The 25,072-nt window shown below is 38.5% G+C and overlaps 10 protein-coding genes and 1 non-coding gene across 11 annotated transcripts; 6 read left to right on the top strand and 5 right to left on the bottom strand.

The window, feature by feature from the left end:
- Window positions 1-178: 178 nt before the first annotated feature.
- On the top strand, window positions 179-3,469 carry mga2 (membrane sensing transcription coactivator, ankyrin repeat containing Mga2; the record flags this gene model as incomplete). Its single annotated transcript, XM_056183474.1, has 1 exon — window positions 179-3,469. One exon carries the CDS (start codon window positions 179-181, stop codon window positions 3,467-3,469), a length of 3,291 nt encoding a protein of 1,096 aa, XP_056039424.1.
- A 1,011-nt stretch (window positions 3,470-4,480) lies between these two features.
- pot1 (shelterin complex subunit Pot1) lies at window positions 4,481-6,360 on the top strand (the record flags this gene model as incomplete). Its single annotated transcript, XM_056183475.1, has 3 exons — window positions 4,481-4,549; window positions 4,610-4,730; window positions 4,892-6,360. 3 exons carry the CDS (start codon window positions 4,481-4,483, stop codon window positions 6,358-6,360), a joined length of 1,659 nt encoding a protein of 552 aa, XP_056038952.1.
- A 203-nt stretch (window positions 6,361-6,563) lies between these two features.
- SOMG_04697 (seven transmembrane receptor protein) lies at window positions 6,564-8,376 on the bottom strand (the record flags this gene model as incomplete). Its single annotated transcript, XM_056183476.1, has 3 exons — window positions 6,564-7,924; window positions 8,157-8,229; window positions 8,290-8,376. The coding sequence occupies 3 exons, from the start codon at window positions 8,374-8,376 to the stop codon at window positions 6,564-6,566; spliced, it is 1,521 nt and encodes a 506-aa protein (XP_056039426.1).
- Window positions 8,377-8,725: 349 nt separating this feature from the next.
- bgl2 (cell wall glucan beta-glucosidase Bgl2) lies at window positions 8,726-9,694 on the bottom strand (the record flags this gene model as incomplete). The annotated part of the gene is made up of 1 exon (XM_056183477.1): window positions 8,726-9,694. One exon carries the CDS (start codon window positions 9,692-9,694, stop codon window positions 8,726-8,728), a length of 969 nt encoding a protein of 322 aa, XP_056038979.1.
- A 1,036-nt stretch (window positions 9,695-10,730) lies between these two features.
- On the bottom strand, window positions 10,731-11,837 carry SOMG_04699 (oxidoreductase involved in NADPH regeneration; the record flags this gene model as incomplete). Its single annotated transcript, XM_056183478.1, has 1 exon — window positions 10,731-11,837. The coding sequence occupies one exon, from the start codon at window positions 11,835-11,837 to the stop codon at window positions 10,731-10,733; it is 1,107 nt and encodes a 368-aa protein (XP_056038980.1).
- A 653-nt stretch (window positions 11,838-12,490) lies between these two features.
- Window positions 12,491-12,970, bottom strand: tif51 (translation elongation and termination factor eIF5A; the record flags this gene model as incomplete). Its single annotated transcript, XM_056183479.1, has 1 exon — window positions 12,491-12,970. The coding sequence occupies one exon, from the start codon at window positions 12,968-12,970 to the stop codon at window positions 12,491-12,493; it is 480 nt and encodes a 159-aa protein (XP_056039642.1).
- A 1,038-nt stretch (window positions 12,971-14,008) lies between these two features.
- mug56 (spore wall assembly lipid binding protein Mug56) lies at window positions 14,009-16,824 on the top strand (the record flags this gene model as incomplete). Its single annotated transcript, XM_056183480.1, has 3 exons — window positions 14,009-16,255; window positions 16,299-16,699; window positions 16,737-16,824. The coding sequence occupies 3 exons, from the start codon at window positions 14,009-14,011 to the stop codon at window positions 16,822-16,824; spliced, it is 2,736 nt and encodes a 911-aa protein (XP_056039550.1).
- Window positions 16,825-17,324: 500 nt separating this feature from the next.
- On the top strand, window positions 17,325-20,828 carry rpo41 (mitochondrial RNA polymerase Rpo41; the record flags this gene model as incomplete). The annotated part of the gene is made up of 1 exon (XM_056183481.1): window positions 17,325-20,828. The coding sequence occupies one exon, from the start codon at window positions 17,325-17,327 to the stop codon at window positions 20,826-20,828; it is 3,504 nt and encodes a 1,167-aa protein (XP_056039547.1).
- Window positions 20,829-21,300: 472 nt separating this feature from the next.
- On the bottom strand, window positions 21,301-22,232 carry kei1 (inositol phoshorylceramide synthase regulatory subunit Kei1; the record flags this gene model as incomplete). The annotated part of the gene is made up of 4 exons (XM_056183482.1): window positions 21,301-21,750; window positions 21,826-21,917; window positions 21,969-22,074; window positions 22,173-22,232. The coding sequence occupies 4 exons, from the start codon at window positions 22,230-22,232 to the stop codon at window positions 21,301-21,303; spliced, it is 708 nt and encodes a 235-aa protein (XP_056039548.1).
- A 1,461-nt stretch (window positions 22,233-23,693) lies between these two features.
- Window positions 23,694-23,791, top strand: snosnR69. Its single transcript, XR_008803711.1, has one exon. It is a non-coding gene; the product is annotated as a small nucleolar RNA snoR69b (predicted) (small nucleolar RNA).
- Window positions 23,792-24,409: 618 nt separating this feature from the next.
- dap1 (cytochrome P450 regulator Dap1) lies at window positions 24,410-24,907 on the top strand (the record flags this gene model as incomplete). Its single annotated transcript, XM_056183483.1, has 1 exon — window positions 24,410-24,907. One exon carries the CDS (start codon window positions 24,410-24,412, stop codon window positions 24,905-24,907), a length of 498 nt encoding a protein of 165 aa, XP_056039552.1.
- Between the last annotated feature and the right edge of the window lie 165 nt (window positions 24,908-25,072).

Genomic DNA, 25,072 nt, shown 5'->3' on the forward strand with positions numbered 1-25,072 from the left:
CGCAATTCTTGCTGATGCTGTTAGATCCCCAATGACATCCCAACCACTCGTTAACCAACAATTTTACTAAACCAGTATTATACGAAATAGGCAGAATTGTTTCTACATTCCTTTAATTTTGTTTGAAAAGATACCATTAGGGTAAGTATTTTCCTTATAAGGGTCTTCAAGCTTAAAGATGGACGTCGACATTCAACTTGAAGAATTGTTCATGAAGAGACAAGTGCCTGGTGAAAACAAGGAGGAAACGTGGGAATCAGAGAAAAACACGAAGATGAGCTCCGATGGAAGCAGATCCTCTTTTGACGAGTTTACCTTTTCAACTCCTGAATATGAAACTGAAAATGGGGACGCGGCCATGCGAGAATTCTTCAAGTTTGACGAATTACCAAAAGAATCATCAACGCAATTTTTAAAAATTCCACCTTCGCTTTCTCTCGACTCATCTCCAAACTTGTCAAATTCTCAGGATGAAAGTGAAGAATCTCAGGATCGTTCGGCAGACTACATACGGCCTCACATTGACAATTCCTATCCTTTTCTTATGAGCGATTCTCAGTTCTCCAATGCACCCGTATTTTCTCCCGCGACAAACCTTCACATCGCTGATGACCATTTCAATGGTACACCTGATGATCTATATGCAAACGGAGATGCTGACAAGCAATTCCTTGATCTATCAGGTACCGATTTTTGTGCTGCGGCCGCAAATCCTTCATATTTAAATAATCAAATTTTTCCGAGCGCCGATTTGCCTACTAAGGTACCTTTTTTGTATCCTCAAAGCGAATCTCTTCCTAAATCGTCTGCTCCGTTCCCCGAACATCAAGATTATACTTTATCTGTTAATCATATCCCCGCTGTCAACGAGCAAAAATGGAGGTCAAGGGTAGAAACTAATATGCTATTTCAGGTTCAAATTCGAAAGGCTGATGGCGGAACCGTTCCTTATAAATATATCCGTTTACCCAATTGGGCCCATCGTGAAGAGAAGAAAAAGTCTTTGAAGAAATCGGTAAGCTCTGTGGATCCTCAAGAATATTTACAATTAATTCCGACCGTAATAACTGGTGATAATGCTAGCAATGTTGTTCACACATGCTGTATTCGCTGCTTACTTCGTGAAAGGAAGCGCAATGCTCGTTCGCAAGCAACGAAAGATGCTTGTATGCCTAATTACGCAAAACTCAAAGCATACGAGCGTACCATGGCGGATGCTACACCAGAGCAAAAGCATGATTTTCGAATACAACTTCTCAATCAATTCCCAAAATTAGAAGACATTGATGAAGAAAGAATGATTATGGTTTTTACTGGTCCTGAATTCGTACCGCTTGAGTCAACTCAACATGGAAAAGTTGCCCATATCAATGCCAGAATAACATGCTACTCGTCGCATCAGTCTTGCCCTTATTTCCGTTTAACATGGGATCTGTATTCTTCATCAAGCCTTGTAGCCCGTCTTTCCTTTCCGGAACCTATAACCGTACTTGATGATCATAAAAGCCGAAATACACCTAAAGTCATCAGACAAGGGAAAAAGTTGAATCCTGCCGATAATCATTCTAGGCAGAAAAATTTTTCACCGGCTTTAATTGATACAGTTAAGGGACCTACTGAAAAGCGAAGAAGGACATTGTCTGACATAAATTCTCATCTTCTTCCTCAGCAATGGAGTAAACCAGGTGTGATTCCTGAAGCTTCTGATGTTCTTGAGGAGAATGCTGCTAGTGTAGTTTCGAACAAACCTACATTTCATATGCCTAATGATTGTTCGGCAACTCCTTCTACTAATGACGATCATGTTTTACACGTTCCACGTGATACGATTAATAAAGAATCTATGGAGATGGAAGCAATACCCATTTCCCATGAGTTTTCTCAGTACAGTCAATTTTTAAACGCCTTTTCAGAAAACGATGACCCCAATATAGGGCCTTTTACGTCAAACGTTGATCCCTACCAGTCGATTCCCGAGACAACCCATTCTAATAAGCAGAGCATAAGTAGTGCCGCTTCTGCCACACCAAGCTCTCTCCAGCCCAGGGATCCTCTTATTTCTCGTATTATACCCAACAAAGGATCAATTATGGGTGGTTATGAAGTAACTATTCTAGGTGCTAATTTTTTCAACGGTCTTGTCTGTTTGTTTGGGGAAACTCCAGCAGCTGTGACTTTTTCTTGGAGTGATTCAACAATTATTGCAACGTGTCCTCCTGCAGCAGTGGCTGAAACAGTTCCTGTAAAATTCTTTAATTATTCTATGGAAACAAGTGGCTCAAATGCTACATTTACCTATGAGGATAACCTCGATAACGAACTTTTTAAGTTGACGGTACAAGTCCTTGGTTTGAAGCTTACTGGAACGGTTCAAAACCCTTTAACGCTGTCTAAGAAGCTCTTAAGCTCATGGAGGGATGATTTTGCTCAATATATCACGAACTCTATAAAACCAACCTCTAACCAAGGCTGTGAAACTAGTCATGATTGTATGAACGAAAAGATTGAGTCTTTAAGAAGTATGGTAACTCAGGTCGCGAAGGAGCATAATGTTCCATTCCCGGACAGTGTTGAAAACACTGTATTGGCCGCTTTGTCTATAGTAGAAGAGACAGAGACAACGTTTCCTACTGACTTTGATGTTGTAAATGAATTTGGTCGTACACTACTGCACTATTCCGTTGCCGCTGGCCTTGGTTCCGCTACAACGCTCCTAATTAACAACGGAGCAGATATAAATAAAAGGGATTCTTTGGGTTACACACCTCTGCATTATGCTGCACTCTACGAATATCCTGACATCTATTTACGCTTACTTTCAAAAGGTGCATTACCGGACTTAGCTGGTGCTAACGATCAATGTGCGAATGATTTAGCCAGTGTGAAGTTCAAGAGTTTGGTTGCCGAAAAGAAAGAAATGGACTTTGCTTTAATCGATGAAAAGTCTGGAGCTGAATCTGGCCTAAGTTTGAAACAATCAAGCACTATAGAGGAAATCAAAGAAAAATTATGGATACGGTCATCAACGCTATTTCCTTCTTTACATGAGTTACCCCAGAACTACATGAGTGAAGTTCCGTTACTTATGCAGAAAGCTATGGTTTCTACCTTGAGAAGCATATCCGCTATTCCTGATGATGTTCCTCCTCCCTATTCTGAAGTTGCCAACGAAGGTTATGTACCTCAAGCTATTTCTAATGATCCTTCAAAGGATGCTGATCATAACAAAAGTGCTTGGTGGTCACTAAAATGGCAATCACGCTTGGTTGGTCGAGGAAAAACGAGTGCTCTGACTCCGGAAGAAACAAAAGCCATTCAAGAGCAAGCAAAAACGTTGAAAAAAGCAGGAATGGATTTGATGCTTTTCTCTTTTTGGCTTCCTGCTCTGTTGGTTTTGACGATTTTTGGACTTCGGAGTTATGCACAGTTAATCGGAGGATATTTATATCAATTTATAATTGGTGCCTGAGATATGTGGTGATCCATTCTTATTTATTTATTTTTCTCTAATCGTTTCGTTTTCATTCTTTTTTTATCGTGTTATTTCTTAGATATATTCTAAAGGCGCGTTTTTATTTTTGTGTACATTTCTTTCGCATAAAATTAGAACTGCACGATTATTTTACGCTAATTTACACCTCAAATATAGTTTTTGTTTTGTTCAATTGATACATTTAAGGTTTCGATATTGCTTTTTACAAATCCGATTCTGGAGTATATGAAAAGTGATTCCAGTTCATTCATCAAGTAAATTGTCATGAGTTCATCTCCATTGAATGCCTTGTCATGGTTTAAACCTACAGAAGAAGATACTTACCAAACAAATCATCATCCTTCAGAGTATCGTTATAATTCTGGTATTCAATTCTTTAGGGGAAGTTAGCTACTTATGCAAAGCTGTATATCTACAAGCCCTTTTCAATCAGAAAAATAGATACCAAATCTTTCCTTTTGAAAAGACTGGAATAGAATTTATTTTTATTAAGAACGACCGCTTCCTTAGAATCCGTTTGGTTGTGAGCAAGTATCTTGCTTATACAATCAGACAAATCCAATGGCGCTTCTCATGTCAGAGACACATTTATACTCTGTATCAAAGAAATCCATCAATAAACCTGTCGCCAGTAGCCTATTATTGTACCGCGCCATACGATAAAATCTTCCACACCAGTTTTCAGTAAACAGCTCGACAAAAGCAATCAAACTCATGTAAGTGGATTTCATAATAAGTCCTCTTCTCACATTATACCTCAAACCTGCGTGGGTCAAATGAAGCCAGCATAAAACAAAGAAAACTTCTTCCATTCATTGAATCTCTGTCATTTCTATTTTCATTTTAGATATATTTCTTTCTTTATCTGTGACTGAGTGGCTGCTTTTGTGCAATTAATGAATTTGGAACAACTGACGTCCTTAGAATACGTGTCTTGTCTTGTCAAACTAGCCAAGCACCATACGAAACTTTTACTTGACAAAGTTGATGGAGGAACCCTCTATACAACATGATATTGAAGACTTGTATTCGAACCAAAATGAAATTATAATCCGTGTAAGGTCAATTCATTGAAAAATTATATGAAGTATGAAGAGACTTACTTATTGATAATAGAATTCGCATTACCATCCTATCAAGAAATGTCGGGAGAATAATTCCCAAAGATTCGTGACAAACCTATTTGGCATTGTTAAAGCATTCACACCCAAAAAACAAAGTCTTAGAGGGACATGTGGTAAGTGTGGATTGAAGGAATGGCATCCAATTTGATAAGAAAGTGAAAGCTTTTCAGACCCAATGGTTCGTATAAGGAATTGAAAGGCTATGGTGGATGGACCATGTTTCCTTCAAGTCTCGTCTCTTGCAGTTTGTAAGCTAATCCAAGTTTGTAACTAGACTGGGTAGTGACAGTAGAGCTTTGGGATCCTAGTTGTCATCCCGATGGCGAAGGTTTACGCATACACTTGTTCAGTAAAACTGAGTACGATCTCCCAGAAATCACCGAAGAAGGACAGATTCTTTTGCTGCAACACATAACAATTCGACCATACAGAGACAGCAAGCAGGGACTATCTAAGACCGACTTCACTTTCCAATTATGGAATAGAAATTTAGGGAATTCGGCGAGTAATACCTTCCGTTTGTTTCATGTAAGTACTGAGGAAGTTGAAGTCGCGAAACTACTAAAAATCTGCTGGCAAAAACACTTTGAGGCAGGGATTACAGGGAATGGAACTCATCCTACTTTTATCCAGCTTCCTTCTCATAATGAACGTGAAGTTGGTAACAATCAGGAGATCAAAGTTGTTACTCTTTCCAAAATTCGCCCTTCCCAGCGATTTACTTTCTACGGCCAGGTCATTAAAACATGGTATACCCAAAAAAACTTTACCTTGTTCGTCACTGATTTTTCCGAAAATGAAAATTTTTATCCAGTTACTCGCGAGACCGCTCCTCATATGCGATGGAAAGGTCCTCAGGGACGCTATTCTTTAAGGTGTATTCTTTGGGATGAGCATGATTTTTACTGTCGTAATTACGTTCAAGAAGGGGACTACGTTTTCATTAAGAATGCCCGGGCCAAGCTTGATCGATTTGGTCAACTAGAATGTGTAATGCATGGCGATCCTGGCCAGAAATATAAAAGCAGCATTGAAAAAGTCGATCCTAGTGTTTCTGAATTGAATAGCTTAAAGGAAAGAAAAAGAAGTTACGTAAAGAGTCAGGAAGTGTCCGAAGGCCCCGCTAATTCTGTAAATGATCAAGTCAATCCTTTCATTACGCGAGAAACCAACTATCCTGAAGCCGCTGATATAACTGCTCACGTCTATAATGATACAGTAGAAATTCCAATGACTACTATATCGACCCTTTTGCATTCTCCTCTTACTTCCGTTACAACACCTCGAAAGCATCGGCTCAGAGTGCAAGTTGTGGATTTTTGGCCTAGGGATTTGACTAATTTTTGTATCCCTATATCAAATTCTAGTATTACAGAATACAGATGGATGTTTGTCTTTCTTGTTAGAGATGCTTCAAAAACAACCCTGCCGATCATTTTTTATAGCGAAGATGCTCAAACTCTCTTTAATAGCTCTACTATTTATCCCTGCAATTTAAATATTGAAAAACAAGTTTTACTTAGAATTCGGGAAAGATTATTTTTAATTTGGGGAAATTTGGAAGAGCGAGTAAGCAAACTTTTATCCAGGGGCATTTCAAGTGATCAAATTCCTAAAGAAATTGATGAAACTCCATGGTTTGATATATTTGTCATGGAGTACATACCTTTCAATAATGCTGACTCACAGCCAAAATCATTTCTGTCAAAAAGATGGAGAGCTTTTGGAACAAGAATAATATAATCTAGTATTTTCCAATTCTTACAGTATATATTGTTTTAGCAAGAACTTTGACTATTAATGAACGGTTTTATTTAAAGAGTAATTAACTATAAAAAAGAAAAATATAAAGGCATCTAAGAATTCGTAATAAGTCGAAAAGAAATCTAATATCCAAATTAAATACAGGCTTGCCGACGTCCGAAGTATGAAAATGGATCACTAATCTAAACAGGCTTTTGCTTATCTTCATTCGCACGATATGAAGTCTCATCATCACTTTCATCGTCTACAGCAAAGAGAGCTTGATGTTCATCTGCGTTTCCAGTCCTTGCGCCATGCTGAGCTTCTGAATTAGACTGCTCTTGATACATGGGCAAACTTTCGTGAGAGACTGAGGACGTCATTTCAAATTCATCAACGTCTTGAGCAACTTGTTCACTCATAGCAAAACGACGGTTATTCTCAGTAGGTCTCCAAATATACAAGATGGTTACCATCAAAAAGAAAGAAAGAATGTCGGCATAACCGTAATCTAAGAACCAAAGTAACTTCCAGTACTTCAAATAGTAGTTCATTTGACCATTGATACCAATTAAAACAGCATTAGCAATAACAATTGCTCCGTAGGCAATTATACCAAAGCAGATAACCACCCATAAACGAGTATACATTTGAGCCTTTACAGTTTGCTTACGCAAACGAAGGTCTTGAATTGTATTATTCAAAGCCAAAACAATCCAAAAAAACATGGCGAAAATGGTGAACAAAAATATCGGAGCAGCAAACATTAGGACAAAAGACTCTTGGTTGTTTGGACTAACAAACAATGAAGTAAGGAAAAAACTTAAAGCAACGAATTGAAGGCCTCCAAGAATTTGGCATTTTCGAAGAAGGCTGCCAAGAGTTGGGACAACGATTGAATAACCCAAGGAGACAATTAGAACGAGAAATCCGAAATACGATTGGCGAGCTGCCTGAAAGATAGATAAAAAGAAGGCAAATACTTTGCTTGAATTCGTATAACCGTTTGCATTGGCATAGAAGAAGTATCCAGAAGAAATGAAACCACATGCCAAAGAAAGTGCAACGACGCCTGAAATATACTTTTGGATCTGTAAAAGATCATGTCTGTAGCGAAGCATAACAAATGACCACCAAATAGCTACAATTACATTCATAATGAGCAAGACGGGATTCAAAAACAAATGGGGATATTCGGTAGCATCAAGCTCACCAAAATAGTTTTCCCAAGTAACGCTAATAGTATACATCTCTTTAGCGCCTTCCAATGGCGCAGTGAAGACACAATACAAGCCTGTCTCAACCACGGGGTAGACAAAAGGTGAATCCATTGCTTTGGCGTTTATGAAATCAGAAAAGACAGAGCCATGAGATTTAACATCATCCACCAAATAAAGCCCATATTGCTCTTCAGTGCACATATCGGCTTCTATTTCAGGATAATCGCAAATATAATGGCGTTCCTTGTCTTCACCGACCAAACCCACTGCATCAACTTCTTTCCAATTAAAAATTAACAAGCGAATTGCACCGTCAAAACTCGATTGCAGCTCATCGACGTTTACTAAAGAAAAGAGGTTAGTTGAGGAGCAAACTTTTTGAAAACCTGGTGCAGCATGGCGGTTGTGCTGGAAGTACGTGACATTTCACAATCCAAAAAGCCTTGAATAACACCTTTCGATTATTCAAAAGGCATATAACTTTTAAGCTATCGCAAACTAGAAGTCAATCAACCTAGTTTCCCTAATAAAACTTATTGATTGATTACCCGGCAACCTACCACCTTAAACACGTACATTTAATCTCTGAAACGCTTCCATCTTTGGCATACATTCCATTGCAAATTTGAGATGCCATAATATCTTCCGTCTAACGGTTACAATGTTAGCAATCCAATTTTTCCAAGTATGTAACACAGACTGGACTTACCAAGAGGCTTTTATTGTCTGATGCATAAGCAAGTATGCTTTGCATACAAACTAAACACCCAACCAGCAATAATCTGAGAATTGGCATTTTCTGTATATGGCTCTTTACAGGTTTTAGACGTTTCTTGTTGATATGAACCGTCGCTGACGTTTGCAAAATTTATCTGACCTCACTATCATCGATAGCGAACTTTGAAACCTACGCTAGTAAACATATGTCGGGACTTAATTGAACGAGTTGTAAGCTAGAATAATGTTCTTAATTTGTATCTCATGGGTGAACAGATGCAAGTAGATAAATACTTTTATAAAAACTTTAAAGTTTCAGACAACTGAGAAGAAATAAATTGTAAAGTAATATGCATGATTATTTTATGCCAAAAAGTATGCTAATTGTATCGTATCTAAATATTTATAATACTCAGTAAATCAACTTTTTAAATTGATTCAGTACAGTTCAAAGAGAACTTGGGGACGCGGTTACTATAGTAAGCACCGAAGTGGGGTTCGACGTTGCTATCGGCACCCTTGTAAGGCTCATCAAAGGCTTCAAAGTAATAAATGTCAATGCCTTTCTTCATAACTTGGCATAAAGCATCGTGGAAAAATTGCTTGGCAATGTCAACAGATGTTTGGGCTTCACCATAATTAGGACCTCCAGTAGGCCAGCCAGTTTCACCAACCAAGAATGTCACATTGTTTGTGCCCTTGACATGTTGAACACGCTCCAAAGCAGTAAGAGTATCGGAAACAAAAGTGTTCGTCATGTTGCTAGTATTCTGACCTTGCCAATAAGGGAAGTCATTAGCCATGATAAAATCACTAGCTTGGATGGCAGCATCACCAGAGCCAGCAGCCCAGAGGTTCCAGCTGTCGGATGTACCGACAGGCACATCAAAGCCATAACTCTTTACAAGACCACGAACGTCGTTAATACGGTCACCGAGGGCATTAGCGCTAAGGTCGTTTCTGTACAAGACTTCTGATCCAACGGTAATACCCTTTATATTACGAACGCCGTACTTGGGTAAAAATTGGGATAAAGCACTCTTCTCTTGGGCATAGTGTGCATCATCTGTGGGCCAGACACCAACGTATAGACTGAAATTGTGGGAAGCTTGAGACAAAGCAGGTAACAGATTTTGCAGAGTGTTGCAATCGCTCGTAGCGTACGTACGTACGCTGGCCGAGTAATTAGCCAATGCATTCAAGTCGGCCAAATATTCGTCAGTTGTCTTGCAGCCGCCATTGGGATTCTTTGCACCAAGGCAGAAATTCAAGCTGCCATTATAATGTGACGCATCAGGGTTGTAAGAAGCCAATTCAGCTGCAGATCTGTTCACTGCAAAACCGACACTGGACAACAAAGCGAGAGCTGCAGTTAACACTGAAGGAATGAACATCATATTTTGAAATTCGATGTCCTTGTTTTTTAGAAAAAATTAACACAAAGGACTGAAGTAAATGAAAGTATGCTTTATTTTAATAAATTTCCAAAAAGACCAGCTTAAAACTTCGAATCTTTCGGAGTTTTCTTTTTTGCTGAGACCTGCAGATTTACAATATTTATATTGATTTCGAGCAAAGTCATAGCGGATAAATTTTCACTTCCAACGTCTATGATTTTCATTTTCTCGACGGCAATTATGATCGCCATCATACAATCGCTCATTTCTTCACTATGGCTTTGGTGGCCATTTCATTTTTATATTACGTGAATCCATATTTTTGAATCCACAAAAAAATAAAGAAAATTATCAGTATCCACACAGAGTCCAACTTGTCTTGGATCGTTTACTGTTGAATTTGCTTCTCCGGCAAAAATGCCTTGCTTTTTTTGTTTGTGGACACCTTTTCAAGGACGTTGAAATAATTTTGCTTGTCGATTTCGGAGAACATTTAAAACACAATAATAATGATAATGAATAAATAAATCATCAATATAATTCTTTCCAATAATACCACCTAAAGAAAGCGATCGATTCCTTTCTTAAAGAAGAACAACCTTTTGCAAAGGTCAGTCATAATTTTGTAATAGCTAATCCACAAACGTGATCGTATATTATCAGCCATAACGAGATGTGAATGATCGCTGGCGAAAATCCAATCCGATTTGTAATGCTTCAGCGTTTTGTTGGTATAATTCCCTTACATATCGGGAATCCATTGGTTTGAAGAATCAATTTTCAAAATTCCGTTTGAATCAACTCCAATTTGAGTTTAGATTTCACCAATTGGATTGAATTCGTATTTATAAAAATCTATATCCCGTTTCGTTTTAACAATTGTAGATAGATAATATGAGCAAATTGCATTTTTAATTCAATTTCTATCGGCGTATAAAAACTTTTTCAATTTAGAAAAATGAAGGATCAATCATTTCATGGGAACTTAATAAGAAAATAAAAATAATTTTACCAATTAAGCTTAGACATACGTAAATTAAGCAATCTTTACGGAAGACGAAGTTTTTGAACTCTTATAGGCAGCTTCAATAATCTTTTCCACTGTTAAGACTTGCTCAGGAAGAACGGAAATAGCAGAAGACTTGCCAGACAAAGTATGATAGACTTCTTCATATAATGCGCGGTAATTTCCGGTAGTGGTAGGCACGGTACTCAAAGCAGGGTCAGGAAGTGCTTTCACATCGGCGTCAATGGGAACCGTCCATAGCTTGGCATAGTTTTCAGATGATTCTTGACCATAACCTCCTTCTGAAGGTTTCATTCCCTTGTTAAGTTGGCTTTCTTGGGGATCAGAGCCAAATTTTAGGAATGTACCTCGGGTACCTTTAATGCAGTAACGGAACGAGACACCACAAGAAACGCTACTGGAGCGCAAGATCACCTCAATGGGAAGCTTGCCTTCCTTGGCGGGATAGTGCAAAACAATGGTAAAATTGTCTTCTACTTCCAAAGGAGGAATTTGACGTTGGCATAACACTTTTCCGGTCACAGATTCAGGAACACCAAATAGATAAACTGCTTGATCAATTAAATGAGCTCCCAAATCATAAACTAAGCCAGAACCTGGACTGGGCACATCTTTCCAGTTCCCCTTACGGAAGAGACGAAAACGGTCAATGTGAGATTCAAATTCAACAACGTCACCCAAGCGACCGCTGTCGATAACGCTTTTTGCGGTTAAAAAGTCACCATCCCAACGACGATTTTGGTAAATCGCCAACAAGAGATTCTTGGACTTGGCTAACTCAAACAATTGTTTTGCTTCTTCGTATGTAGGTGTAAATGGCTTTTCACAAATTACATGCTTTCCTGCATTCAACGCGGCAGTAACTGCGGCCACATGAGCGTCGGGAGGAAGAGATACGACCACCAACTCTACGTTCGAGTCGGCCAAAAGATCGTTCAGTTGAGTATACACTTTGATGTTGGGGTATGCGCTACGTGCTTTGGAGTGTTCAGGAGTTGCACGACGCTCCCAGGCAGCATAGATTTCGTATTTTTCCGGCAATGTTTCCAAGAAAGGGTAATGGAATATAAAGGCAGACATGCCTGTTCCAAGGACTGCAGTTTTAATAGGACTCATAATTTGTAAATATAATTTCGTGATAAGAAGAATGAATGTAGTGGTTATTTATTGACAGTGGTAAGGATACTTGGACGGCCTATATTGTTGGGTTACTTCAGTTACGTTATGTCCATGTTACTCCAACAAGATACAAGCATCACTTTTTCTAAAAGTAGCTCAACTAGGAGTCTCGCCGATCGCTGAATAAATGAAAAAGGCAGGAATTCAAAGAAAAGAACATGTTTCCAAGATACTTGACTCCCATCTTCCACTATATCAGATCACTAACGAAAAACTACTTCCCTTGTAGACTACAAGGCATTGTGCAAACAGACAAAGGTAAAAGCAATCCAACATTGATGGGGTCGTTTGTATTACAATCGTGAGTTTTATTCTATTCAACTTACAAAGCTCTCTTTCTGCAATGCATCATTTAACGTCTGTGATTTCATTTTTATTTGACCTATCCATCCATTAAGAAAATCGTAATAACAAGAAACATGCATGAGTATCAATGACAAAAAAACAGAAACATCCATCTTCATAACCATGCTTCTTGAATGGCATGCAAAGGAATCGTCTATCCTTCTATATAGGCATTACCACCACGGTAACCAAATAAAAAACGATTATATTTTTGCACCCACTACGTATACACGCGACTACCCAACTTAAGAGCTGGAGGGAGCCTCACGAACGCTGAGGGGGATCTCATCACCCATGGCAGAGACGACAGAGACAATCAAGTCCTTGCCCTCCTCGAAACCTTCTTCAATTTGTTGACCAATTTCACCTTCAGGAAGACGGACATCGTCCTTGGTGCTACCGTCGGGAGTCATGAGGGACAAGAAGCCGTCGTCAATGAGGACTAATTGGTAGTCGTCACGCTTAACGACGGGTACTTCCATGTTGTGGGTGGAAGGAGACACGTCTTCGTACTTACGGCCGGTGAAAATATCAATGGCAACAATGTTGACCTTGGCGTGACCGTGCTTACCGGTCTTGGAGGTGGACATTTCCACAATTTTGCAAGGGCGGCCCTTGATGACAACGTGGCCGTTCTTACGCAAAGAAGAGCATTGGGTAGGGAAAGTCAAAGAGGCACCGGCTTCACCACCTTCAAAGTCGATCTGGTGTTCTTCTTCAGCCATTTTTCTGTAGTTTCACAAAAAGAAAGAATTCAAAAAAGTTAAGACCAGGTTTGAAAACAAAGCTTTCAACTTGGTTCAGAGAGGTGAAAATCGAGGGATTCCAACTATATATATAGAATTAGTGACCACATCTGCACTTTTATATAATTGGACAAAAAATTGACATAGTTCCCAATGAAGTACATCAAGCACAAACGATACCTTTTTTTAGCCAATCCAAGGTAAGTACATCGTTAGAAAAAATATTTTAGCCAATTATATTGAACGATTAAGCTTTGGCTACTATAAGTTAGAAGGTGATTGGCTATTCAATTCTCGCTATTTTTGAACAGTTCCAGCAAAAAAAGTAAAAAAAAAAAAAATTGAATCATTCCTCGTTCCAGTGTGTTAAATTTATATACATGTTTTGGTAAGTCTCGTAAAAAAATGTTACTATTCTACAAACGTATTACCGTAAATGGAAATTTCGCAAGTGTAGCTTATACGCAATATTTTATAACGTAGTTTAGCACGAAATAGTCGTTGCGTTTATCGTATAGAAGGAATCGAAAAGGAAGCAGGTTGTAAAGCACAACGATTTCGAACACTCTGAAAGACAGGAAACAGGCGGCAACCCCTTTCTATTAAGAGAAATTGCTGTTCGGTTATTGAATTGGATCCTGTTTTTATCCTCATAACCTCTGTCTGTCTTGTTTCGAGTAGAAACTTAGTTTTGCCAGCCGCCTGGTACTGACTGGCCTTACGAAAGAAGTGATTCGTACATTTCATTTTTATGTTTTAGAGTTCGTGTAATCTTTTTTTTTTTGTTATTTTGAGTTCCCCTTTTTGTTTGGTCTCTAGTCGGCGTTTTGTTTTGTTTACTTTTCGCTTTGTCATTAATATCTTGTGTAAACAATACAAGGATTTAAAGCTGCTGATTTCCTCGTTGTTTCATCTAAAAGGATTTTACAAGAAAAGTAAACTTGTATTTATTAAAATATCTTTATTTATCTTAGTCTTCGTTGTAAGCTAATAGCTTTTGCCCAATTTGACAATGCAATGAGTGAAAGAGAAGGTGATACTGCTTGGCTCAACCAAACATCCGTTGAACATTTAAGCTGCTTGACGAATCGTCTATTCATTGGTCCTATTCCGACGAATTTCCTTTCTGGGTCCACTGGTTTTTGGAAAAAGCGATTCCAAAACTACTCTCGGCACCAGGCCTCTTATGATATTTCCGTTGAACCTTCCGTAAACCATAAACTCTTCCAGCGGTTGCATACTCGTGTGAATAGATCCGTCGATGAAGTTTCCATGAGCAGAATCCATTCATATGCCTCTACCAATCGAGCATCCCTCGACTTGCCTCGGGCTCCATTGACTAGTCATCGTACAAATAATCGTGTTCGCTCCTCCCACTTATCCAAACGAGACTCCCTTGCTCTATCCCAAAATTCTAATAACCGCGATTCTACCCTCATACCCTACTCTTCCGATACTGCTCGTGTTCGTTCTTCTTTCGACGTGCACCGTCCTAATACCGCCGTGAGTTATCAAACCTTTCAATCTCGCCAGTCACTTGACCGACGATCTTCAACTCCGCGTCATCTTCGATTTGCTTTAAGACAAAATAATCCTCGCGTCTTGGGCACAAGTGAACATCCCAAACTTAGCGCTCCGTCTTCTGGCGTGGTTTTTCGGACTGAACAAGTTCTTTTGCGGGTCGAAACGTCTTCCAGCTTGATTCCTACTGATTTTAACGAGACGATCGCTTCAAGGATTCCAAGAAAGACCATTCTTTCTTGGGCCCCATGTACAGTTGTAGCCGTAAAAACGTCCGAACAAGGGGCTATTCGTTTAGATTTTATCGGTGAAAAATACATGAAAACTGTTGTTGACCGTTTATCAGAAGATGAGCCTGATCAGGAATCCTACCGGAAAAACTGCCTATTTTCTTTGTTTTTAAATCCATCTTATACCTTTTGGAACATTTACAATTCATTCGATAACTCCTTGGCAATCTGGTCCCCTTACATAAAACACAAAACTTTTATTTTCCTTTTAAATTTCCAGTACACCAGCTCAGCTTATGAATGGGTTGCCATCGTCAGCCGTGCATTGAATTTTACTCCCGGATCTTCTTTTTTCATTGCCGTTCCCGCGTTTCATATTCAATTGCGTCTCAGCTTTACTAGTCCCGATTCTCAGTGTCTCAGAAATGCTCATTGCAGTTCTCCACAAAAAAATGAAGCAAATATGGACTCATCGGAGAAGGTTTCTCCTCAAACAATCCATGATAGAGTTTTAAAAAATTGGGAAGTTTCAGAGGCCGACTTTGTTGACTCATGCTTAAACGTTTTAAAGCTTAACCCCGAATGGTCTCAAATTGTAAAACAATGGTTCAAAATGCAAAATGTTGGCTTGTGCTGGAGAATGTATGATCGCATCAAATGGATTACAAACATAGACAACCTCAGGTATGTGGGATTGTTGGCTGCCAAAGATATCTGCCAGCTTGAGTTACGACCTAAAAATCATTATCCGTCATTTGCTACATTTCGAAATGGGTCAAAAATGAAGGAGCCTGTGCCTTATGAAGGATACCTAATTCGCTTGACAACGAGTGCTGGACGAAGAGGTCGTTTTGGTAGACTGTTTCACAAGAAGCTATATTTTATGGTTTTTAATCACCTTCTACTTTCCATCGAACCCAGTTATGTTCTTCCTCTTGCCATTTTAGTCGAAAAATTCAAGAACCAAAATGATGCTCCATTTCTTCAACACTCGCAAATTGATGAGCATCAATGCTTATTTGATCCATTAAAAGAGGCTGGCGATACTATACCGTGGTTTGACAATAAGTTAGACGATGCTACAAAAGACCATTTATTGTCTTTGCTTCAAACAGAAAGAAAGCGTGAGTCGGATATACTTTCTTCGGCGAATGGATTTTTAGATTTATCGAAAGTTAAACATGTTAAACCGGCAGCTAACGAAACTGACAATAACGTTTTTGAAGTACATATGGTGAACGGAATGTCTACATTATTCCAAAGCTATAATCAAAAAACAAGAGACATATGGATAGAAAAACTTGGAGCGACTGCAAGATATTGGAAACAGCGTCTGAATCTGGATTTACAAGAATTCTATGATGTCAGAGACACAAATATTAACATATTGCATATTGACTCATCTATTGAGCCTGTTGTTGCTTCTCATAGTAATTATTGGGAAGTCTCGGAGTGTATGGCAAGTACACATATCCACAACTATTGCAACGTCCTAGGATGCAGGATCATTCGGGTAAGCATAATGATTTACTTAAAAATGCTAATTTATAATGTAGGCTCAAGGAGTGCTATATATGCGAACAGGAGATTTATATGAAAAGTGCTACGCTGTTCTTATTCCCGGAAAGATCATCTTTTTTCGGGATGCTACTAGGACGAGATTTGGTAAACTCCACAGAAAAACGCACTTTCAAAAATTCTCCTCTATTTATTTCAAAAATGCCTACATATATACTGGATTTACGACAATCACCGAATTTTCCAAGAACCGACAAAAAAATGAAGGAACAAGCAATCGATTACCTAAATGTCATGAAGACGGCTGGAAGTCTTTTGATAAAGATGAGATGCTGTCTTTTGTTATATACTCGCAATCTGAATTGGATTTCTCCTTGATGAATGCTTTTCCAGACGTCTATAAGGTTCCTTCAAAAAAACACAATAGAAAAGGAAACAAGTAAGTGCTATATTCAAGCTTTTAGCTAACATTAAAGGTTTATGTTTCTTGCTAGAACCAGGCAGGAACGTGATGTATGGGTAGAAAGGATTTCCAGTGAATTGAAACGGATTCCGAACGATTAAGCTTGAAACGATTTACCTATGATGATTTTGTATTTTTATTTTCGTCCATTAACTGGCAACCCTTAAGCTATATGAGAAGCAAATAATGGTATTCTAATGTTTTTAGATAAAGCTTCATACGCTTATTGTATATATGATTATATGATTTTGTTTTTGTGTTCATCAGTTATAAATGTCGTCTTGTTGAATAAGTGAATGAAATAAGCAACACGCTTTTAGCTAACTCATCCCCTTCCTAGCTTTTCCACATGTTTATGTATTAGTTAATTTATTTATTATTGTATCCAAGGCTTATCCTTAACCAACAGGTAGAAAATTGACTTTTCTCTACATCAATTCTGTTTTTAGTTTAAGGTAACACTGTTACCTTCATAGTGAAAGTTGGAAGGACCATTTTGCTTTAGGGTCTTTTAGCACGAGCCTGTAAAGTACGTCCAATCTCAAAGAGCCTTAAAGAAGTAGGTATCCACTTCAATAGCTGTATACTTATGCTCTGAAGGATGTTTTCTCAAAGGCAACTTCAGCGATGTCTTTTACGGACGCGATTTTGTAGAGTTAATGTGCGTGGTCGGCGGCTAATACAAACGGAGTCATTGCAAAGTGCTGAGGAAAATGTGAATGTATACAAGCCCATTCTTCCTTCCAAGAAGTATGAATTCAAAATTAATACAGATCAAAAGTCAGAAATGGTGAGTCTGTATGAGGCATGTGTATTCACGAATGATTTTGTCCGTTCAGCACAGCTTCTGGGGCGCATAGCTGGTTATAATGCAATGGATGAAAATATGTACCCATACATTGAATTATATCTACGGCACCTAATCAATTCCGGGAGTTTTACGCTGGATTCTATGATCCGGACAACGAGGGCAATCCTCAAAAAGTCTAAACTTCCCGGTAATTCCACGATTTATGCATATTATTTTCAAGCGGCCTTATTAAAAGAAGCGGAAGAATCTGGATATCCCGTTTTGCATCGAATGGCTGTCGAATGGAGATACAGAAAAGGTAGAGTCGTCGATATTCTATCCCAGACGTCAGTACTAAACAGCGAGCAAATTCAAAAAATTATTAGAATCCTTAATATCCCTTTAGAATCCTTATCCAGTAACCAACTAGCCCTTTTTGGTTTTCAGCCGTCGAATTTAGCCGAAAAGGATACTGTAAGAAATACAGCAGAAGAAGAAGAATCCCAGCCAAAGGCCGTACCTGCAACTGAACATGTTTACATTGATAAAATAAAAAGTAAAGGAATGCGTTTGAGTGCCCTACTAAAATCACTAAACAACATTTCTGTTAGTCCTGAAAACTTACCAGTGGATGAAGTATCTTTGGAAAAGGTACCTAGCTCGGAGCTTGTCAATTTGGCGAGGCAAAAGCTTCTGGAGAAATCTGCCGTTGCTTCTGCTATTGATTTGTGGAAGGCTGAGTATGAAGATACTTTCCATCGTGGAGGAGCTTTACCCAAAAACAAAGAAGCTTCTGCCTTATTTTACCAGTGGTATACAGAACTCAAGGAGATGTTCAACCAGGAGAATAAACGCCTTGACGCTTTTTATCATAGAATCGAAACAAACGCAGGCAACCCATATATAGCTGAGGGCTTTTGCGGCCCTTTTCTGAAGCTTCTAAAAACGGAAAAACTTGCTGCTTTAACGATTATAGAAGTAATTCGCTCTATTTCTTCAATTTCAAGTCAAGAGGAAGTTGAGGAAACGCACGGGGTTTTGATTTCTCGTTTAACTGATGCTGTTGGACGGAGTTTTGAACGTGAATTCTTATCCGAACGTATACAAGTAGAAGAAAGAGAGGGAAAGCTTCGCATAAGAGACAATTTAAAGTATGTTTTTAATAATCCTCGTGCATTTAGAGCTGCTGTGAAAGAGTTGAGGCGTAATGCCGATGAGAACGACGGTAAATGGAAGCATGCTTTGGAAAGCTGGCCAAGATATGTTACCACCAAGATTGGTGCAATTGCAGTGTCATTGTTCTTACAGGCTGCTAAAATGGATATTAAATTTAAGCGCCCGGATACCGGGGACAATACAAAAGAATCTGTATTTGCTTTCGCTCATACCTATCAATATATTCATGGAAGGAAGTCTGGTGTACTTCGTCCCAGAGTTGAGCTCTTAAAATTAATAGCAAGTGAATTCCAAAATCCTCTTATCCATCCACAAATGCTCCCAATGTTGGTACGTCCCAAACCATGGGTGCAATGGGACAAAGGAGGTTATTATTACTCTCGAGAGTCGATAATCCGTTTGAAGGGCTGTACTGAGCAGTTAGATTATGTTAAGGAAGCTTCCCGTAAAGGTCATCTTAAGAAAGTCTATAACGCGTTAAGCGCACTTGGTGATGTGGACTGGAGAGTTAATCGCTTCACGTTTGATGTTATAGTTAAAATCTGGAATTTAGGTGAAGGTATGCTCAGTATTCCTCCCAAAAATGTAGAGGTGAATCTTCCTCCTTATCCAAAGCAAGCCCTCAATCCGAATGATCGTGTAGCATGGTACAGCCTTAGGGATAAACTTTCTAGGGAAAAGGCAACTGCCCACTCACAACGCTGTGATTTTAACTACAAACTTGAAATCGCTAATTCATATTTAAATGAAAGATTCTATTTTCCTCATAACATGGATTTCCGAGGAAGAGTATACCCAATCTCTGCACATTTACACCATGTAAACAATGACTTTTGTCGTGGTTTACTAGAGTTCGCTGAGGGAAAGCCATTAGGTCCTAATGGGCTTAGTTGGCTGAAAGTTCATTTGGCAAATTTGTTTGGTATCAGTAAAGTTGATTATGCTAGTCGTCAAAAGTTCGTGGATGACAACATTGAACAAGTTTTTGATTCGTATGATCATCCTTTGGAAGGACGCAAATGGTGGACGTCTGCTGAAGATCCTTTTCAAGCTCTTGCGGCAATTGCAGAAATCGCAAGAGCAACACGCTCCGGAAACCCCGAAAATTACGTTTGTCACGTCCCAGTGCAGCAAGATGGAACCTGTAATGGATTACAACATTATGCTGCCCTAGGAAGAGATCCCGATGGTGCTCATGAAGTTAATCTGTCTCCAAACGATCGGCCTAAAGATGTCTATGATGCAGTAGCTAAGATTGTGATAAGCAGATTGGAACAAGAGTCTGCCAAAGGTGATGAATTGGCCACCGCTTTGAAAGATAAAATCGACAGAAGTGTTGTGAAACCTACGGTTATGACTAACGTTTACGGTGTTACTTATGTGGGTGCCAAAAATCAGATTATCAGTCAGTTGGAAAAACGAGGAGATATTCCTAAAGATATGCTCAACAACTATTCTAGTTATTTGACTAAAATGGTGTTCCGAGCCCTTCGTGCTTTATTTGAAAGAGCTCATGAGATTCAAGATTGGCTGTCTACTTGTTCGTACCTTATTTCAAATTCTTTGCCGGCAGAATATATTAAGGAAGGTCATAAGGATAAACTGACGCCCACTATTTGGACGACTCCCCTTGGGTTTCCTATTATCCAGCCTTATAGGAACTTTAAAAAACGACAAGTACAGACAAACTTACAATCAGTTTGTATTGAAGATAGGGATAGAGTAGCTTCCGTTGAACCTAGAAAACAAGCTGCTGCTTTTCCTCCCAATTTTGTACATTCTTTAGACGCGACACATTTGTTTATGACATGTTTGAAAGCCAAGGAAGCGAAGATAACCTTTGCTTCTGTCCATGACTCTTACTGGACCCATGCTTGCGATGTCGAACAGTTAGGTAGTTTGTTGCGACAAGCTTTTGTTGAATTACATTCACAGAAAATTATGGAAAAGCTGAGAAATGAGTTTCGAAAGCGATATAAGAACTTTATGATTTCTAAAGACATTGCAAGGAGGTACGATTTGTTTATATCTTCTGAAGATGCTGATAAAAAATGGGTGCCACTTAAAATCCCACTTCTACCCTCACAGGGTACTTTTGATTTAACAAAAGTTTTGGAAAGTAAATATTTCTTTTCGTGAGAATATTTAAATTTTTGGGTCTGAAGTGTACAAAGCGTCAACGCTTCTCCGTAGGTATATATATGCATGATTGAATTTCTTTTTTTTTTTGTTTCAAGAAAGAAAAAAAAATTGTGGGCTCCGGTTGTACAAAAAATAATCTTTCCTTTTTTAATTTTTAATAAAGCGAAACTAATTGATGGTGGATACATAGTTAATACATCATTTTTGTATATTATATTCAATGGAATTCATTGCTACTGGCTTTAATCTGTATTCGTACTTTGAAACCAAAGAATTCATTTCTTGGTGAAAAGTAGCTCCCAAAACCCGCAATGATAGACAGACAGGTTGGAGTCGAAAAACGAATAGGCATCGTAATGAAAAAGTTGCATAGAGCAATAAGAACAATAAACAGATAGACGAGCTAGACAATGAACGGACAAAAAGTTTTAAGTAAGCATGCAAATTAAGCACAGTGATTATTTTTATTCTAAACAACTTCATCCATCAGACGTTGTTGAAGCTCAATATTTTCTAAGAAGCGATTAGCATGATTCCTTAAGTAAGTGCGATTAGCAGCGAAAATGTAAGGTTTCATCAAAATACGGGTTAAACGACCCATGAAGGAGCTTGGCAGAGATTGAGGTCGGATTCCAGAGTCGACGATTAATTTATTAGAGTAGGAAAGGGTGATTAAAGTAAAATACAGCTTTAAAGAGGTGAAAAAGGTGAGTAAAAGTAAAGAAGGAATAGATTCCGCTTCAAAAAACACAGCCCAAAGACTCGTTGGCTGTTCGGATTCCGGCACACCTTTAGCTGATTGAGAAGAAATCAGTACTTTAGCAAACCAACTCAACGCAAACAAGACGGTGAAGGCGACATTTAAAAAAAAGTCGAGTGCATAGGAATAAAACAAGATAAGGGCATGTGGTACGCTGTCCTGTTTTCAAGAAAAGTTAGCAAACGTTTCATGATGATTATATAGAAATCATAAAAGATGGAAAGAAAAAGGTACCTTTGGAATGTAAACGGCTAACCAAGAAAAAAGGACCAAGGTAAAAATAGAAGTCATATACATGAAAATCTGCCAAGCAGAAATGGCAGAGCCTAGGTGGAGATAGGTTAGGGACAAGCCATGAAAAAAGGGAGATCACTTACTTTGAAATAAAGATACAATTCCATAAAGACCAGATAATTTGTTTATGATAGCAAACCAAACAATTACCTCGCAGCCAACACGAAGACTACACAAGCCAAAAAGAGACTAGAAAAGTTAATGAAGGTGATCAAACAAAATAAGTTTAACACCCTTTTCGGTGTGAACAAAGCAAAGAAGCAATGCCGAAAAGTCTAACAACATACCCTTGGGAGAAAAAGTCGCTCTAACAAGTTCGACCAGCGGACACGACGAAAACTACCCATTTTGTAAAAATTCCAAGGCTTTAATTATCCAAGAAGAAGCGACCAATCTCTAGATGTTACAAACGAACAATGATGGAAGAAACCGATAGAACCGACGTTTTATGCAAAAGGGACAACCAGAAAACAACGCCACATCCAGTTGGATAAATCAAAAAAATTGAAGAAACTGTCACTAAGAATTTGAAGGCGAATCCAAAGCAAAGTGTTTTAAGACGACCAGTCGTGCTTTATGCCCGAATACCCAAACAATTCCACAGTGTTTTGTCGTAATGTACAGAATACGTTTTAAAATAAGTCAGCTCCAGTAAACAATACGCTTCTATTTCAAAAGATTTCTTTGATGTATGCCAATTCCAATGAAGTTTGGCGTATGCTTTGTCGTTGCTTGGAATGGGTATGGCTAAACATCAAACTTCGTCTTGGTTTAGTGAGCTAGAAGACGTACCGAATTCACATTTACTGTGGTACGACGAGGCTATGGACGTGGAAGGATTGTCACAAGAGAAGTTACAACAAAGGAATAAGAGGAGAGAACAGTAAGAGTTCTTTTATAGTCTTGTATAATAATATTGTTCATGAAAATGAACAATTTTTTCTTTTTTTTTGGGTTGGACGTTTCTATGCTTAAACAATGCCGATTGGGATCTCTTGTGGTGGAAAAAGTCCGCTTATAATATAAGCTCACCTTTAGCGACCAGAGTTACAATGTTGTTGGTTTTTGACAATGCGTTGGGCGAAATTCATGGGTTTCTAAATTTATTCTATTTCTGTGGATTCTATACTTGTTGGAATGAGTTTTCAAGCAAAAAACGGCTTTTTAAGGAAACACTCTTCCAAGTTCTTGGTGTGACTGTTTTTGTCGAAAAAGAGAGACGTGACGAAAGGGCTCTGTACAATTTCTCCAGCGCACACATGTCAAATTGCTTGCAAAGATGTTTCACCCTTTGTAAGTGCCAAAGTTGTGCGGAGACCATTGCATCTTGCAAGTAGTCATCTTAGTACTCAATACTGCAACTCTCTACGATGAATTGTAGTGGGTCGGTAGGCTACTACATGTCGATAATACCATCATACTTGGTAGTATATAATATTCATAGAAAGCATAGCGAAATGATAGAATGACAATCATATTTTTAAATCAAAACCATGTTGGTAGCGGTGATAGCATTTTAGAGCAACGGTGGTAAGTTATGTTTTGTTTTGGAAATCGAAGAGATATTTCAGGAAACGGTGAAAAGGTGTAGATTCCTTGAAAACAAAAAGCAAAACATGCCATTGTTTTCTCAAATAGGAAACTGTCAATTTTAGTTTCACTTTCATTATTCAATTTCTTTCTCCATTGACCATGTCCTTCTTCCTTAATATTCTCTAACAAAGAAAAAGAAAACGATTTAACTTTTGAACGAGCGGACACTGGTATGCTATGCATTGACAAGCGTACAAGAGTTCGACTCGCGCTGTTACCATGATGAACACGAGCCAGAAGGCTCAAACAATAAACCCAGCTCTTTGAGCTGCTAAAAGAAAAGCAGCTAGGAAACGAAAAACACGTTCTGAACGACAGTCATAAGTATTCTTTCTGAATGGCAATGTTCTCTCTTGTTGATTTTGTTTTTGTTTTTGTTTTGGCTTGCATCGAGGAGAGTCGAATGGAACTATATTAAATGTGTGTTTGGTAGGAAGGGTCCAGTTTAGCTTTTATGAACTAGCGCAATTCAAGTGTATCAATGGACGACCAACAGGTTTCTTTGGGATGTCGCTTTTGACTTTGCTAGCAACATCGGACCATCAGCCCATTTTGTTTGCTTGATTCTCTTGCATATGGAATGTCATTTGATTTTTTTGTAATGTTTTTATCGTATAAAGGGTTTTGTACGATATTGGTACTTGTTGGGAACAGTCTGCTACGTGTACTTTTCGCAAAACAGTTGACTCGTTTCGAATAAGAACTTTTTCTTTTTTTTTCATCTGAAAATCAAATTTGCCTGTATATTTGAAAAAAAAATAAAGCAAAAAAAAGCAAAACGAAATTACCCAGGATCGAAGTAGCAGATTTTCGTTGTTTTTGGACTTTCAAACATCTGACGCTGACGCTGACCATCCATTAATTTGTAGCTCGAAACGCAGATTCATCAGTTTCCTTCTTTCGACTTTTTCTTTTCATTGATTGTTTTCCCATGGCTTCTACAGAAATCGTCTTTATCGTCACATTGGTCTTGTACTTGGTCATCACAAGATGGAAACGTAGGAAAGAAGATTCCATCATCCCCGAGCCAGAACCAAAACAACCCGAATGGAAAGACTATAGTCCTATCGAACTTCAAGAGTTCAACGGCGTTCACCGTTCCTTGGTTTTTCTTGCCATCAAGGGCACTGTGTACAATGTGACGTTGGGATCCAAGTTTTATGGACCAAAAGGCCCCTACAGCGCATTTGGGGGACGCGATGCAACTCGGGGGCTTGCTAAAAGTAGCTTTGACGATGAATTTATTCCAAGTGTTGAAGCAGATGACTTGGATGATTGGTCGGATTTGAACGACGAAGAAAAGCAAACTCTCGACGATTGGAAGGCTTTTTTTGATCAAAAGTATCCTGCTGTTGGTCGTCTCATTAGTAATAAAGAAGCTTCTGAAGCCCGTGCGAAGGCAGACTTTGTTACTCCCCAGAAAAACTAAGAAAGACACTAACTCAGTTTTGTGCAAGTTTTTCTTTATCCTTTTCGTCATGATGTTTTATGTTGTTCTGATCCATTCTTCTACACGAATACTTTTTATCCATTTAATAAATGATAAATGATAAACCAAATATTTGTATCATTTTGTTGAATCCATAGCATCATC

This window comes from Schizosaccharomyces osmophilus, chromosome 3 (genome assembly GCF_027921745.1).
Source record: "Schizosaccharomyces osmophilus chromosome 3, complete sequence".
NCBI lineage: Eukaryota > Fungi > Ascomycota > Schizosaccharomycetes > Schizosaccharomycetales > Schizosaccharomycetaceae > Schizosaccharomyces > Schizosaccharomyces osmophilus.